The 14,590-nt window shown below is 46.8% G+C and overlaps 1 protein-coding gene across 1 annotated transcript in view; it reads left to right on the top strand.

Moving 5' to 3' along the window:
- LOC119946712 (aminopeptidase O (putative)) overlaps positions 1-14,590 on the top strand; it is a 142,612-nt gene that overhangs the window by 92,373 nt on the left and 35,649 nt on the right. The window contains exon 13 of the mRNA XM_038768126.1: positions 2,494-2,568. Within this exon, the coding sequence (XP_038624054.1) occupies positions 2,494-2,568 (75 nt within the window). The remainder of the gene's footprint in view (positions 1-2,493; positions 2,569-14,590) is intronic.

Here is a 14,590-nt window from a genome sequence, read left to right as displayed (position 1 = left end):
AACAGGCACATTCCCCGCCCACAACGAGCTGACGGCCTAGAGGGGGAGACGGGCGTTAATAGGAATAATGAGAGGCGTCTATCGGTGGTATTTATTGAGCGCTTCTAAGTACTTCTTACAGTACTTCAGAGCACTGTGCTAAGCACTTGGGAATAATAATAATAATAATAATAATAATAATAATAATAATGACATTTATTAGGCGCTTACTATGTGCAAAGCACTGTTCTAAGCTCTGGATAGAGACGCGGGTAATGAGGTTCATTCAGTCATTCATCCCATCGTATTTATTGAGCGCTCACTGTGTGCAGAGCACTGTACTAAGCGCTTGGGAATAATAATAATAATAATAATAATGGCATTTATTAAGCGCTTACTATGTGCAAAGCACTGTTCTAAGCGCTGGATAGAGACGCGGGTAATGAGGTTCATTCAGTCATTCATCCCATCGTATTTATTGAGCGCTTACTGTGTGCAGAGCACTGTACTAAGAGCTTGGGAATAATAATAATAATAATAATGGCATTTATTAAGCGCTTACTATGTGCAAAGCACTGTTCTAAGCGCTGGATAGAGACGCGGGTAATGAGGTTCATTCAGTCATTCATCCCATCGTATTTATTGAGCGCTCACTGTGTGCAGAGCAGTGTACTAAGTGTTTGGGACGGATAAGTCGGCAACCAGGTTGTCCACCGTGGGGCTCCTGGTCTCCATCCCCATTTTCCAGATGAGGGAACTGAGGCCCAGAGAAGTGAAGTGACTGGCCCAAAGTCACCCAGCTGACAAGGGGCAGAGGTGGGATTCGAACCCACGACCTCGGACTCTCAAGCCCGGGCTCTTTTCACTGAGCCATGCTGTTTCTGATGGTGGTATTTGTTAAGCGCTTACGATGTGCCAAGCACTGTTTTAAACACCCAGGGGGGATACAGGGTGATCAGGTTGTCTCACGTGGGGCTCACGGTCTTCATCCCCATTTGACAGATGAGGAAACTGAGGCCCAGTGAAGTGCATTGTACTTGCACTTCCCAAGCGCTTAGTACAGTGCTCTGCACACAGTAAGCGCTCAGTAAATACGATTGAATGAATGAATGAATGAATGAATTGACTTGTCCAAAGTCACCCAGCTGACAAGGGGCTGAGGCGGGATTCGAACCCACCACCTCGTACTCTCAAGCCCGGGCTCTTGTCACTGAGCCATGTGGCTTATGATGATGGTATTTGTTAAGTGCTTACTATGTGCCAAGCACTGTTTTAAGCACCGGGTGGTGATCCAAGGTGATGGGGTTGTCCCCCGGGGGGCTCCCTGTCTTCATCCCCATTTGACAGATGAGGAAACTGAGGCCCAGAGAAGTGAATTGTACTTGCACTTCCCAAGCGCTCAGTACAGTGCTCTGCACACAGTAAGCGCTCAGTAAATACAATTGATTGAATGAATGAATGAATGAATTGACTTGCCCAAAGTCACCCAGCTGACAAGGGGCGGAGGCTGGATTCGAACCTACGACCTTGGACCCCCAAGCCCGTGCTCTACCCACTGAGCCACAAGGCTTCTGATGGTGGTATTTGTTAAGCACTTACTATGTGCCAAGCACTGTTTTAAGCACCGGGGGGGGGATACAAGGTGATCAGGTTGTCTCACATGGGGCTTACGGTCTTCATCCCCATTTGACAGATGAGGAAATTGAGGCCCAGAGAAGGGAATTGTACTTGTACTTCCCAAGCGCTTAGTACAGTGCTCTGCACACAGTAAGAGCTCAGTAAATACGATTGATTGAATGAATGAATGAATGAATGAATTGACTTGCCCAAAGTCACCCCGGTGACAAGGGGCGGAGTCGGGATTCGAACCCATGACCTCGGACCCCCAAGGCCGGGCTCTGCCCACTGAGCCATGCGGCTTCTGATGGTGGTATTTATTAAGCGCTTACTATGTGCAAAGCGCTGTTCTAAGCACTGGGAGGATACAAAGTAATCAGGTTAGAGAAGCAGTGCAGCTCAGTGGAAAAGAGCCCGGGCTTTGGAGTTAGAGGTCATGGGTTCGAATCCCGCCTCTGCCACTTGTTAACTGCGTGACTTTGGGCCAGTCACTTCACTTCTCTGGGCCTCAGTTTCCTCATCTGTCAAATGGGGGTGAAAACCGTGAGCCCCCCCCGCCCCGTGGGACAACCGGATCACCTTGTAACCTCCCCGGTGCTTAGAACAGTGCTTGGCACATAGTAAGCGCATACATGCCATCATTATTATCAGGTTGTCCCCTGTGGGGCTCCCGGTCTTCATCCCCATTTTCCAGATGAGGAAACTGAGGCCCAGAGAAGGGAAGTGACTCGCCCAAAGTCACCCAGCTGACAAGGGGCGGAGGCAGGATTCGAACCCAGGACCTCGGACTCTCCCCACTGGGCCACCCCCAAACCCACCAAAGGCGTAGAGAAACGGGGCCGGGGGCTGCCTCAGCCTCGACTTATTTTTCCTTCCTTCGTATTTTCGGTTTTCCAGGTGGCAAAGTGGATCCGCTTCAACACCAGCCCCCGGAAGAGGAAGAGAGCGGAAGCCGAAGGATTCGCCAAGGAGGTAGGGCGCTCAGCAAGTAGCCCCGGCTGGGGGATGGATGGATGGATGGATGGATGGACGGACGGACGGACGGACGGACGGACGGACGGACGGACGGACGGACGGACGGACGGATGGACGGACGGACGGCATGCCAACAGCGGGAGGGCATCCCTGTGAGACCGCGATGCCCCCATCCCATCCGATGCTCGATGCCAAGCGCTTAGTACAGTGCCCCGCACCTAGTAAGCGCTCAATAAATAGGATTGAATGACTCCGGGCCTTGTCCGTCGCGGGGCCGGCTTGCGGGCCTCATCCGGCGCTTAGGCGTCACCTGCGGACGGCAAATAAGTTGGGTGGGAGGCATCCATCTCATCCGATATGTGGTGCCAAGCGCTTAGTACAGCGCTCTGCACCCAGTAGGCGCTCAATAAATACGACTGAGTGAATCCGGGCCTTGTCCGTCGCGGGGCTGGCTCGCGGGCATTGTCCGGAGCTAGGCCTCGCCTGCGGAGGGCAAATAAGTCGGGCGGGAGGCATCCATCTCATGCAATATGTGATGCCAAGCGCTTAGTACAGTGCCCTGCACCCAGTAAGCGCTCAATAAATAGGATTGAGTGAATCCGGGCCTTGTCCGTCGCGGGGCCGGCTCACGGGCCTCGTCCGGAGCCTAGGCCTCGCCCGCGGACGGCGGATAAGTCAGGCAGGAGGCATCCATCTCATCCGAAGCACGATGCCAAGCGCTTAGTACAGTGCCCTGCACCCAGTAAGCGCTCAATAAATAGGGTTGAATGACTCCAGGCCTCGTCCATCACGAGGCGGCTCGCGGGCCTCATCCGGCGCCTCAGCCTCGTCCGCGGAGAGCAAAGTCGGGCAGGAGGCATCCATCCCATCCGATATGCGATGCCAAGCGCTTAGTCCAGCGCTCTGCACCCAGTAAGCGCTCAGTAAATACGATTGAGTGAATCCGGGCCTTGTCCATCGCGGGGCCGGCTCGCGGGCCTTGTCCAGCGCCTCATCCTTATCCACGGAGGGCAAAGAAGTCAGGCGGGAGGCATCCATCTCATCCGATATGTGATGCCAAGCACTTAGTACAGTGCTCTGCACCCAATAAGCGCTCAATAAATAGGATTGAATGAATCCGGGCCTTGTCCATCGCGGGGCTGGCTCGCGGGCCTCGTCCGGCACTTAGGCCTCACCCGCAGACGGCAAATAAGTCAGGTGGGAGGCATCCATCTCATCAGATATGCGATGCCAAGCACTTAGCACAGTACTCTGCACCCAGTAGGCGCTCAGTAAGTATGATTGAATGGATGATTGAATGAATGAGCATCCGCCGGCGTCGTTGGGGTCAGGATGGGGGTTTTTTGGGGGGCGTCCATCAAAAACCCATCGTCCGGACGGGTTGGGAGTCCGGGGTCATGGGTTCGAATTCTGGCTCCGCCGTTTGTCAGCTGGGTGACTTTGGACGAGTCACTTCACTTTGTGCCTCAGTTTCCTCCTCTGTGAAATGGGGATGAAGTCCGTGAGCCCCCCCGGGGGACAAGCTGATCACCTTGTATCTCCCCCAGCGCTTAGAACAGTGTTTGGCACATAGTAAGCGCTTAACAAATACCACCATTACTATTATTATTCTCTGGGCCTCAGTTTCCTCCTCTGTCAAATGGGGATGAAGACCATGAGCCCCCCGGGGGACAACCTCATCACCTTGTATCCCCCCCAGTGCTTAGAACAGTGCTGGGCACATAGTAAGCGCTTAATAAATGTCATTATTATGATTATGATTATTATTATTATTATTATTATTATTATTAGGGAATTAAGACCGTGAGCCCCCCGTGGGACAACCTGATCACCTTGTAACCTCCCCAGCGCTTAGAACAGTGCTTGGCACGTAGTAAGCGCTTAATAAATGCCATTATTATTACTATTATTAGGGGATTAAGACCGTGAGCCCCCCGTGGGACAACCTGATCACCTTGTAACCTCCCCAGCGCTTAGAACAGTGCTTGGTACATAGTAAACGCTTAATAAATGCCATTATTATTACTATTATTAGGGGATTAAGACCGTGAGCCCCCCGTGGGACAACCTGATCACCTTGTAACCTCCCCAGCACTTAGAACAGTGCTTGGCACCTAATAAGCGCTTAACAAATACCATCATTATTATTATTATTAATTCATTCATTCAGTTGTATTTATTGAGCGCTCCCTGTGTGCAGAGCACTGTACTGAGCGCTCGGGAAGGACAAACAGGCAACAGATAGAGACGGGCCCTACCCAACAACAGGCTCACGGCCTAGAAGGGGGAGACGGACGACAAAGCACCGCATCTTAACAAAATAAAATAAATAGAATGGGAAATATGGACAAGATAGTAAGGATGTCAAGTGTATTATTAGCGGGGGACTGAACTAGCCGCCTCTTTTCGCCGCTTCCGGAACACAGGAGGAGCCACCCGCCCCCACTCTCTCCCCGCTGGCCAAGTTTTGGGCCTGCCCATCCCGAGCCCGCGTGGCTTAATATGGGCACGACGATGGGGGCCGGGAAAATCCACCCTCTGGAATTCCAGCTTTTCCGCCCACGCCAGCCCATCCGGCCCGGGACGGGGATGGGAAAATATGATGGGGACGGGAAAATGTGTTTGGTTTGGTCGGCCGTCTCCCCCTTCTAGGCCGTGAGCCCGTTGGTGGGTAGGGACCGTCTCTAGATGTTGCCCAATTGGACTTCCCAAGCACTCAGTACAGTGCTCTGCACACAGGAAGCGCTCAATAGATACGGTTGACTGAATGATTGAATGAACGTCCCCCCCTTCCAGGCCTTTGGGCCCGTTGTTGGGTAGGGCCGGTCTCTCTCTGTTGCCCAATTGGACTTCCCAAGTGCTCAGTACAGTGCTCTGCACACAGGAAGCGCTCAATAAAGACAGTTGAATGAATGAATGTTCGGTAGGGACGGTCTCTCTCTGTTGCCCAATTGGACTTCCCAAGCGCTCAGTACAGTGCCCTGCACACAGGAGGCGCTCAATAAATAGGATTGAATGAATGATTGAATGAACATTCCCCCCTTCTAGGCCGTGAGCCCGTTGGGGGGTAGGGACGGTCTCTCTCTGTTGCCTAATTGGACTTTCCAAGCGCTCAGTACAGTGCTCTGCACACAGGAAGCGCTCAATAAATAGGATTGAATGAATGATTGAATGAATGTCCCCCGCTTCTATAATAATAATAATAATAATAATAATGGCATTTATTAAGTGCTTACTATGTGCCAAGCACCGTTCTAAGCGCTGGGGAGGTTACAAGGTGATCAGATTGTCCCTCGGGGGGCTCACAGTCTTCATCCCCATTTTACAGATGAGGTAACTGAGGCTCAGAGAAGTGAAGTGACTTCATAATAATAATAATAATAATACTGATGGTATTTGTGAAGCGCTTACTATGTGCCAAGCACTGTTCTAAGCACTGGGGGAGAGACAAGGTGATGAGGTTGTCCCCCGGGGGGCTTACGGTCTTCATCCCCATTTTACAGATGAGGTAACTGAGGCCCAGAGAAGTGAAGTGACTTCATAATAATAATAATACTGATGGTATTAGTTAAGTGCTTACTATGGGCCAAGCACTGTTCTAAGCGCTGGGGGAGATATAAGTTGATTTTATTTATTTATTTGTGCATATTTATTTTATCTATTTTATTTTGTTAATATGTTTTGTTTTGTTGTCTGTCTCCCCCTTCTAGCCTGTGAGCCCACTGTTGGGTCAGGACTGTCTCAAGATGTTGCCAACCTGTACTTCCCAAGCGCTTAGTCCAGTGCTGTGCACACAGGTAGTTCTCAATAAATACGATTGAATGAATGAATGAATGAATGAATGAATGAATGAATGAATGAATGAATGAATGAATGAATGAATGAAAAGGTGATGGGCTTGTTCACTGGGGGGCTCCCAGTCTTCACCCCCATTTTCCAGATAAGGGAACTGAGGCCCGGAGAAGTGAAGTGACTTTGCCCCAAGTCACCCAGCTGGCAAGTGGTGGAGTCGGGATTTGAACCCAGGACCCCGGACTCCCAAGCCCGGGCTCTTTCCACTGAGCCCACGCTGCTTCGAGACCGTGGGCCCGCTGTCGGGTAGGGACCATCTCTGTAGGTGGCCGACTTGGACTTCCCAAGCGCTTAGTACAGTGCTTTGCACACAGGAAGCGCCCAATTCGTTCATTCATTGTCAGTTGTATCTATTGAGCACAGTAAGTGCTCAATAGATACGACTGACTGAATGAATGAACAAATACCATCGTTATTATGATTATTATTACGACCCCAGGCCACTGTTGGGTAGGGACCGTCTCTCTGTGTTGCCAACTTGGACTTCCCAAGCGCTTAGTACAGTGCTCTGCACACAGGAAGCGCCCAATTCGTTCATTCTTTCATTCAGTACAGTGCTCCGCACACAGGAAGTGCTTAATAAATACGACAGATGGATTGATGGAAACCAATATCCCGGATAATCCTCCCCAAGGCCTCTCGGGAATCCGGTTGGGTCGGTTGGCACGTCCCGACTGGCGGGAGAAAGGCCCGGCGGCGGGAAACACGGCTCCTTTCAGTCGGAGGCCTGGCCTTTCCCAACTGGCACATCCAATAATAATAATGATGGGATGCAGTGGGCGCTTACTACGCGCCAAGCACCATCCTAAGCGCCGAAGGCTTTCCAGAATTCCCATCTGGGCCTTCTCAAACTCCCCGGCTAAGGCCTTCCCAGGAAAGCAGACCTCCATGGAGGCTCCTTTCTCTCCTCCTAATAATGATTGTGGTATTTGATCAGTCATTCATTGATTCAATCGTATTTATTGAGCGCTTCCAGTGCGCAGAGCGCTGTACTAAGCGCTTGGGAAGTCCAAGTTGGCAACATATAGAGAGGGCAATTCATTCATTCATTCCTTCAATCGCATTTCTTGATTGTAGTATTTGATCAGTCATTCATTGATTCGATCGTATTTATTGAGCGCTTCCTGTGTGCAGGGCACTGTACTAAGCGCTTGGGAAGTCCAAGTTGGCAACATATAGAGATGGTCATTCATTCATTCATTCATTCAATCGTATTTCTTGAGCGATTCCTGTGTGCAGGGCGCTGTACTAAGCGCTTGGGAAGTCCAAGTTGGCAACATATAGAGACGGTCCCGTCCCATCAGCGGGCTCACACTCTAGAAGGGGGAGACAGAGAACAAAACAAAACATATTAACAAGATAAAATAAATAGAATAGATATGTACAAGTAAAATAAATAAATAAAAAGAGTAATAAACGGTCTAATTTGTTCATTTATTCATTCATCCCATTGTACTTATCGAGCACTTTGATTCATTCATCCATCCCATAGTATTTATTGAGCGCTTACTGTGTGCAGAGCACTGTACTAAGCACTTGGGAAGTCCAAGTTGGCAACATAGAGAGACGGTCCCTACCCAACAGCAGGCTTACAGTCTAGAAGAAGTCTAATTTGTTCGTTCATTTATTCATTCATCCCATCGTACTTATTGAGCACTTTCATTCATTCATTCCATCGTATTTATTGAGCACTTCAGAGCGCTGTACTAAGCACTTGGGAAGTCCAAGTTGGCAACATAGAGAGACGGTCCCGAACCGTCAGCGGGCTCACGGTCTAGAAGTCTAATTTGTTCATTTATTCATTCATCCCGTCATACTTATTGAGCACTTTCATTCATTCATTCATCCCATTGTATTTATTGAGCACTTTTTGATTGATTCATTCATTCAATCATATTTATTGAGCGCTTCCTGTGTGCAGGGCACTGTACTGAGCGCTTGGGAAGTCCAAGTTGGCAACATCTCGAGACGGTCCCTACCCAACAGCGGGCTCACAGTCTAGAAGTCTAATTTGTTCATTTATTCATTCATCCCGTCATACTTATTGAGCGCTTTCTTTCATTCGTTCCATCGTATTTGATGATGGTGATGATGATGATGGCATTTATTACGCGCTTACTAAGCTCTTGGGGAAGTTACAAGGTGAAACTTCTTAATAATAATAATAATAAGAAGAAGAAGAAGAAGAATGGCATTTATTAAGCGCTTACTATGTGCCAAGCACTATTCTAAGCACGGGGGAAGATACAAGGTGATCAGGTTGTCCCACATGGGGCTCACAGTCTTCATCCCCATTTTCCAGATGAGGAAACTGAGGCCCAGAGAAGTGAAGTGACTTGCCCAAAGTCACCCAGCTGACAGTTGGCGGAGCCGGAATTTGAACCCAGGACCTCTGAATCCAAAGCCCGGGCTCTTTCCACTGAGCCACGCTGCTTCTCTAAAACTTGTACTTCCCAAGCTCTTAGTACAGTGCTCTGCACACAGTGAGCTACTATGTGTAGCTTGGCACATAGTAAGCGCTTAACAAATACCATCATTAGTATTATATTATTATTCTCTGGGCCTCAGTTCCCTCGTCTGTCAAATGGGGATGAAGCCTGGGAGCCCCCCGGAGGTCAACCTCATCACCTTGGAATCTCCCCAGCGCTTAGAACAGGGCTTGGCACATAGTAAGCGCTTAACAAAAACCATTATCATATTATCATTATTCTCTGTGCCTCAGTTCCCTCATCTGTCAAATGGGGATGGAGACCGTGAGCCCCCCAGGGGACAACCTCATCACCTTGTAACCTCCCCAGTGCTTAGAACAGGGCTTGGCACATAGCAAGCGCTTAACAAATACCATCATTATCAATATTATTATTATTCTCTGTGCCTCAGTTCCCTCATCTATAAAATGGGGATGAAGACTGTGAGCCCCCAATGGGACAACCTCATCACCTTGGAATCTCCCCAGCGCTTAGAACGGTGCTTGGCACATAGTAAGCGCTTAACAAATACTATTCTTATTCTTATTGTTCTTATTCTTCTTCTTCTTCTTCTTATTATTATTATTATTATTCTCCGTGCCTCAGTTCCCTCATCTGTCAAATGGGGATGAAGACCGTGAGCCCCCCAGGGGACAACCTCATCACCTTGTAACCTCCCCAGTGCTTAGAACAGTGCTTGGCACATAGTAAATGCTTAACAAATACTATTATTATTATTATTATTATTATTATTATTATTATTATTCTCTATGCCTCAGTTCCCTCATCTATAAAATGGGGATGAAGACTGTGAGTCCCCCATGGGACAACCTCATCACCTTGTAACCTCCCCAGCGCTTAGAAAGGTGCTTGGCACATAGTAAGCGCCTAATAAAAAAATGTGCTTTGCACATAGTAAGCGCTTAATAAAAAATGTGCTTTGCACATAGTAAGCGTTTAATAAAAAAATGTGCTTTGCACATAGTAAGCGCTTAATGAAAAATGTGCTTTACACATAGTGAGCGTTTAATAAAAAAAGTGTTTTGCACATAGTAAGCATTTAATAAAAAATGTGCTTTGCACATAGTAAGCGTTTAATAAAAAAATGTGCCTTGCACATAGTAAGCACTTAATAAAAAATGTGCTTTGCACATAGTAAGCATTTAATAAAAAATGTGCTTTGCACATAGTAAGTGTTTAATAAAAAATGTGCTTTGCACATAGTAAGCGTTTAATAAAAAAATGTGCTTTGCACATAGTGTTTAATAAAAAATGTGCTTTGCACATAGTAAGCGTTTAATAAAAAATGTGCTTTGCACATAGTAAGCACTTAATAAAAAATGTGCTTTGCACATAGTAAGCGCTTAATAAAAAATGTGCTTTGCACATAGTAAGCGTTTAATAAAAAAAGTGCTTTGCACGTTGTAAGCGTTTAATAAAAAATGTGCTTTGCACATAGTAAGCGTTTAATAAAAAAAGTGCTTTGCACATAGTAAGCGCTTAATAAAAAATGTGCTTTGCACATAGTAAGCATTTAATAAAAAATTTGCACATAGTAATCACTTAATAAATGCCATCATTATTTATTATCTATTATTATTATTACGAACAAATACCAACAGTTATTATCATTATTAGGGGGTGGGTTATTGTTAGTCTTATTATCCGCTCCCAATCTACGGTTGGCCCTCAAGTCGATCCTCTGTACTGAGCGCCTACCGGGTGTAAAGCACCAAACTAAGCGCCTGCGTCTCTTCAAGGAGCTTTGTTTGGTTGAAGACGTGTGTTCCCAACTGTACTTTGTGTCCTGGTTTATTCAGGGAAAAAAACCAGCCCCCAAGGGGAGTCTAAACCACTCCCCCAGAGCTAACTCACCACATGTGGGCCCGGAATGTGATTTTTTTCCTGCATTTCATGAAGGCCCGAAGCCTTCAGGGGTAAATAAAGCGTCGGAAAAAAGGATTCTTTGTGCTTCATTTTCTTTGTTGGGATGGGGATCCCATCCGTCATAAGGAAAGGCACGAAAAGAAGCAGTGTGGCTCACTGGGAAGATCGGAGTCCGAGGTCCTGGGTTCAAATCCCGCCTGCGCCACTTGTCAACTGGGGGACTTGGAGCGAGTCACTTCTCTGGGCCTCAGTTCCCTCCTCTGGAAAATGGGGATGAAGACCGGGAGCCCCCCCGTGGGACCACATAAGCTCTCAGTCCAGTGCTCCACACACAGTAAGCGCTCAATAAATACAATTGAATGAAGGAATGCATTTATTTATTTTATTTGTACCTATTTATTCTATTTTATTTCATTAATATGTTTTGTTTCGTTGTCTGTCTCCCCCTTCTAGACCGTCTCTCTATGTTGCCAACTTGGACTTCCCAAGCACTTAGTCCAGTGCTCTGCACACAGTAAGCACTCAATAAATACGATTGAATGAAGGAATGCATTTATTTATTTTATTTGTACCTATTTATTCTATTTTATTTTGCTAATATGTGGTGTTTTGTTGTCTGTCTCCCCCTTCTAGATTGTGAGCCCGCCGTTGGGTAGGGACCGTCTCTAGATGTTGCCAACTTGGACTTCCCAAGCGCTCAGTCCAGTGCTCTGCACACAGAAAGCGCTCAATAAATACGATTGAATGAATGAATGCATTTATTCATTTTATTTGTACATCTTTATTCTATTTAGTTTATTTTGTTAATATATTGTGTTTCGTTTTCTGAATGAATGAATGCTTATTAAATGCCATCATTATTATTGTAACCTCCCCAGCGCTTAGAACAGTGCTTTGCACCTAGTAAGCACTTAACACACATGCCAAAATTACTGTTATTACTGTGTGCAGAACACTGGCCTAAGCGCTTGGAAAGTACAGTTAGAGAAGCAGCGTGGCTCAATGGAAAGAGCCCGGGCTTTGGAGGCAGAGGTCCTGGGTTCAAATCCCGCCTTCGCCAGTTGTCAGCTGGGTGACTTGGAGCAAAGTCACCTCTCTGGGCCTCAGTGACCTCATCTGGAAAATGGGGATGAAGACTGGGAGCCCCCTGAGGGACAACCTGATCACCTTGTGACCTCCCCAGTGCTTAGAACAGTGCTTGGCATGTAGTAAGCGCTTAATAAATGCCATTATTATTCATCATCATCATCATCATCATCATCATCATCATCATCATCAATCGTATTTATTGAGCGCTTACTATGTGCAGAGTGCTGTACTAAGCGCTTGGGAAGTACAAATTGGCAACATATAGAGACAGCCCCTACCCAACAGTGGGCTCACAGTCTACAAGACTGTTATTATTATATTAATTATATATTATATACATTATATATTATTATTATTATTATTATTATTATTATTATTATTATTATTATTATTATTATTATTATTATTATTATTATTATTATTAAGCCCCAACCAGACCCTCTAATTAGTGTAATTACTGGGCAACGTGGGCACGGGTGGCGATGGGCCGGGCCTTCCTCGCCCACCCTGCCCTCGACGGACGGCGGGATTGGGCCGGGGGGCTATTAGATAACCCCCAAAAGTGGGGAAGAAGGATATCACCCCCCAACTGAGTGACTAATCAGGAAGAACAGCTGGACACCTGCCACTGACATAGACACCCCCAAGATGGGTGAGTGTTGTCCCCAGGCTTTGGGCCGGGTTTCGCTTCTTATGTGCCAAGCGCTGTTCTAATAATCAATCTAATCTAATAATCAATCAATCAGTCAATCAATCCATCAATCGAATTTATTGAGTGCTTACCATGTGCAGAGCACTGTACTAAGCGCTTGGGAAGTCCAAATTGGCAACATCTAGAGACGGTCCCTACCCAACAGTGGGCTCACAGTGGAAAAGGGGGAGACAGAGAACAAAACCAAACATACTAACAAAATAAAATAATAATAATGGTAATGATGGCATTTGCTAAGCGCTTACTATGTGCCAAGCACTGTTCTAAGCACCGGGGGAGATGCCAGGTGATGAGGTTGTCCCCCCTGGGGCTTACGGTCTTCATCCCCATTTTCCAGAGGAGGGAACTGAGGCCCAGAGAAGTGACTTGCCCCAAGTTTCTTCCTTTTTGTTTGTTTGGTATTTGGGAAGTGCTTACTATGTGCCAACCCAAAGACGGTCCCTACCCGACAACGGGCTCACGGTCTAGATAATAAGAATAATGATGGCATTTATTAAGCGCTTACTATGTGCAAAGCACTGTTTTAAGCGCTGGGGGTGATACCAGATGTAGTAAGCGCTTAACAAATATCATTATTATTAATAACGAGGACCACAGCGAAGATGATTATTATATAAGAATTATTATAATAATATAATAATATTATTATAATATTATAATATTATTATTATTATCGTCATCATTAATACGATTGATGATTATTATTATCTGGAGAGGTGGGAAGGCCTCAGTTCTGACCCGGGCCCTCCTCCGCCTCCAAACTCCAATCAATCAATCAATCAATCGTATTTATTGAGCGCTTACTGCGTGCAGAGCACTGTACTAAGCGCTTGGGAAGTACAAATCAACAGCATATAGAGACGGCCCCTACCCGACAACGGGCTCACGGTCTAGATAATAAGAATAATGATGGCATTTATCAAGCGCTTACTGTGTGCAGAGCACTGTACTAAGCGCTTGGGAAGTACAAATCAACAGCATATAGAGACGGTCCCTACCCGACAACGGGCTTATGGTCTAGATAATAAGAATAATGATGGCATTTATTAAGCGCTTACTATGTGCAGAGCACTGTACTAAGCGCTTGGGAAGGACAAATCAACAGCATATAGAGACGGTCCCTACCCGACAACGGGCTCACGGTCTAGATAATAAGAATAATGATGGCATTTATCAAGCGCTTACTATGTGCAAAGCACTGTTTTAAGCGCTGGGTGGGGGATACCAGATGTAGTAAGCGCTTAACAAATATCATTATTATTTATAACGAGGACCACAGCGATGATTATTAGTATCTGGAGAGGTTGGAAGGCCTCAGTTCTGATCCAGGCCCTCCTCCGCCTCCAGACTCCAATCACTCAATCAATCAGTCGTATTTATTGAGCGCTTACTGTGTGCAGAGCGCTGTACTAAGCGCTTGGGAATCAATCAATCGTATTTATTGAGCGCTTACTGTATGCAGAGCACTGTACTAAGCGCTTGGGAGGCACAAGTTGGCAACATATAGAGGCGGTCCACTCCAGTCTCCCCAACACCCAGAGAGCCCCCTCTCCGGCCTCTTTCTCTGCCCAAACAACTGCCTCCTGGATTCCCGGGGACAAATATAGCCCAGCGTCCCGTCCGGAAAGAGAGGGCAGCTCCTTGGAAAATTTCTTCTCCATTTTTGGGAAGAGTCGACTTGCTCCCGGAGAGAGGAGGCCGGACGGGCCTGTGTGGACTTGTGTGTACGCCCGTGCTTGCGTGTTGGGGGAGAGTTGCCAGGGGACACCAAATGGATGCCACATAATAATATGGATGGCCTCTCTTGAAGAATAATCCATTCAGTCATTCCATTGGATTTATTGAGCGCTTCCTGTGTGCAGAGCACTGTACTAAGCTCCTGGGAAGTCCAAGTTGGCAACGTATAGAGGCAGTCCCTATCAATCAATCAATAATGATAATAATACTAACAATTGGTATTTGTTAATCGCTTCCTATATGCCAAGCACTGTTCTAAGCGCTGGGAAGGATA

Source organism: Tachyglossus aculeatus, chromosome Y3 (genome assembly GCF_015852505.1).
Source record: "Tachyglossus aculeatus isolate mTacAcu1 chromosome Y3, mTacAcu1.pri, whole genome shotgun sequence".
Taxonomy (NCBI): Eukaryota; Metazoa; Chordata; class Mammalia; order Monotremata; family Tachyglossidae; genus Tachyglossus; species Tachyglossus aculeatus.
The sequence above is the reverse complement of the archived record's forward strand: the minus strand, read 5'-3'. Positions and strand labels throughout refer to the sequence as shown.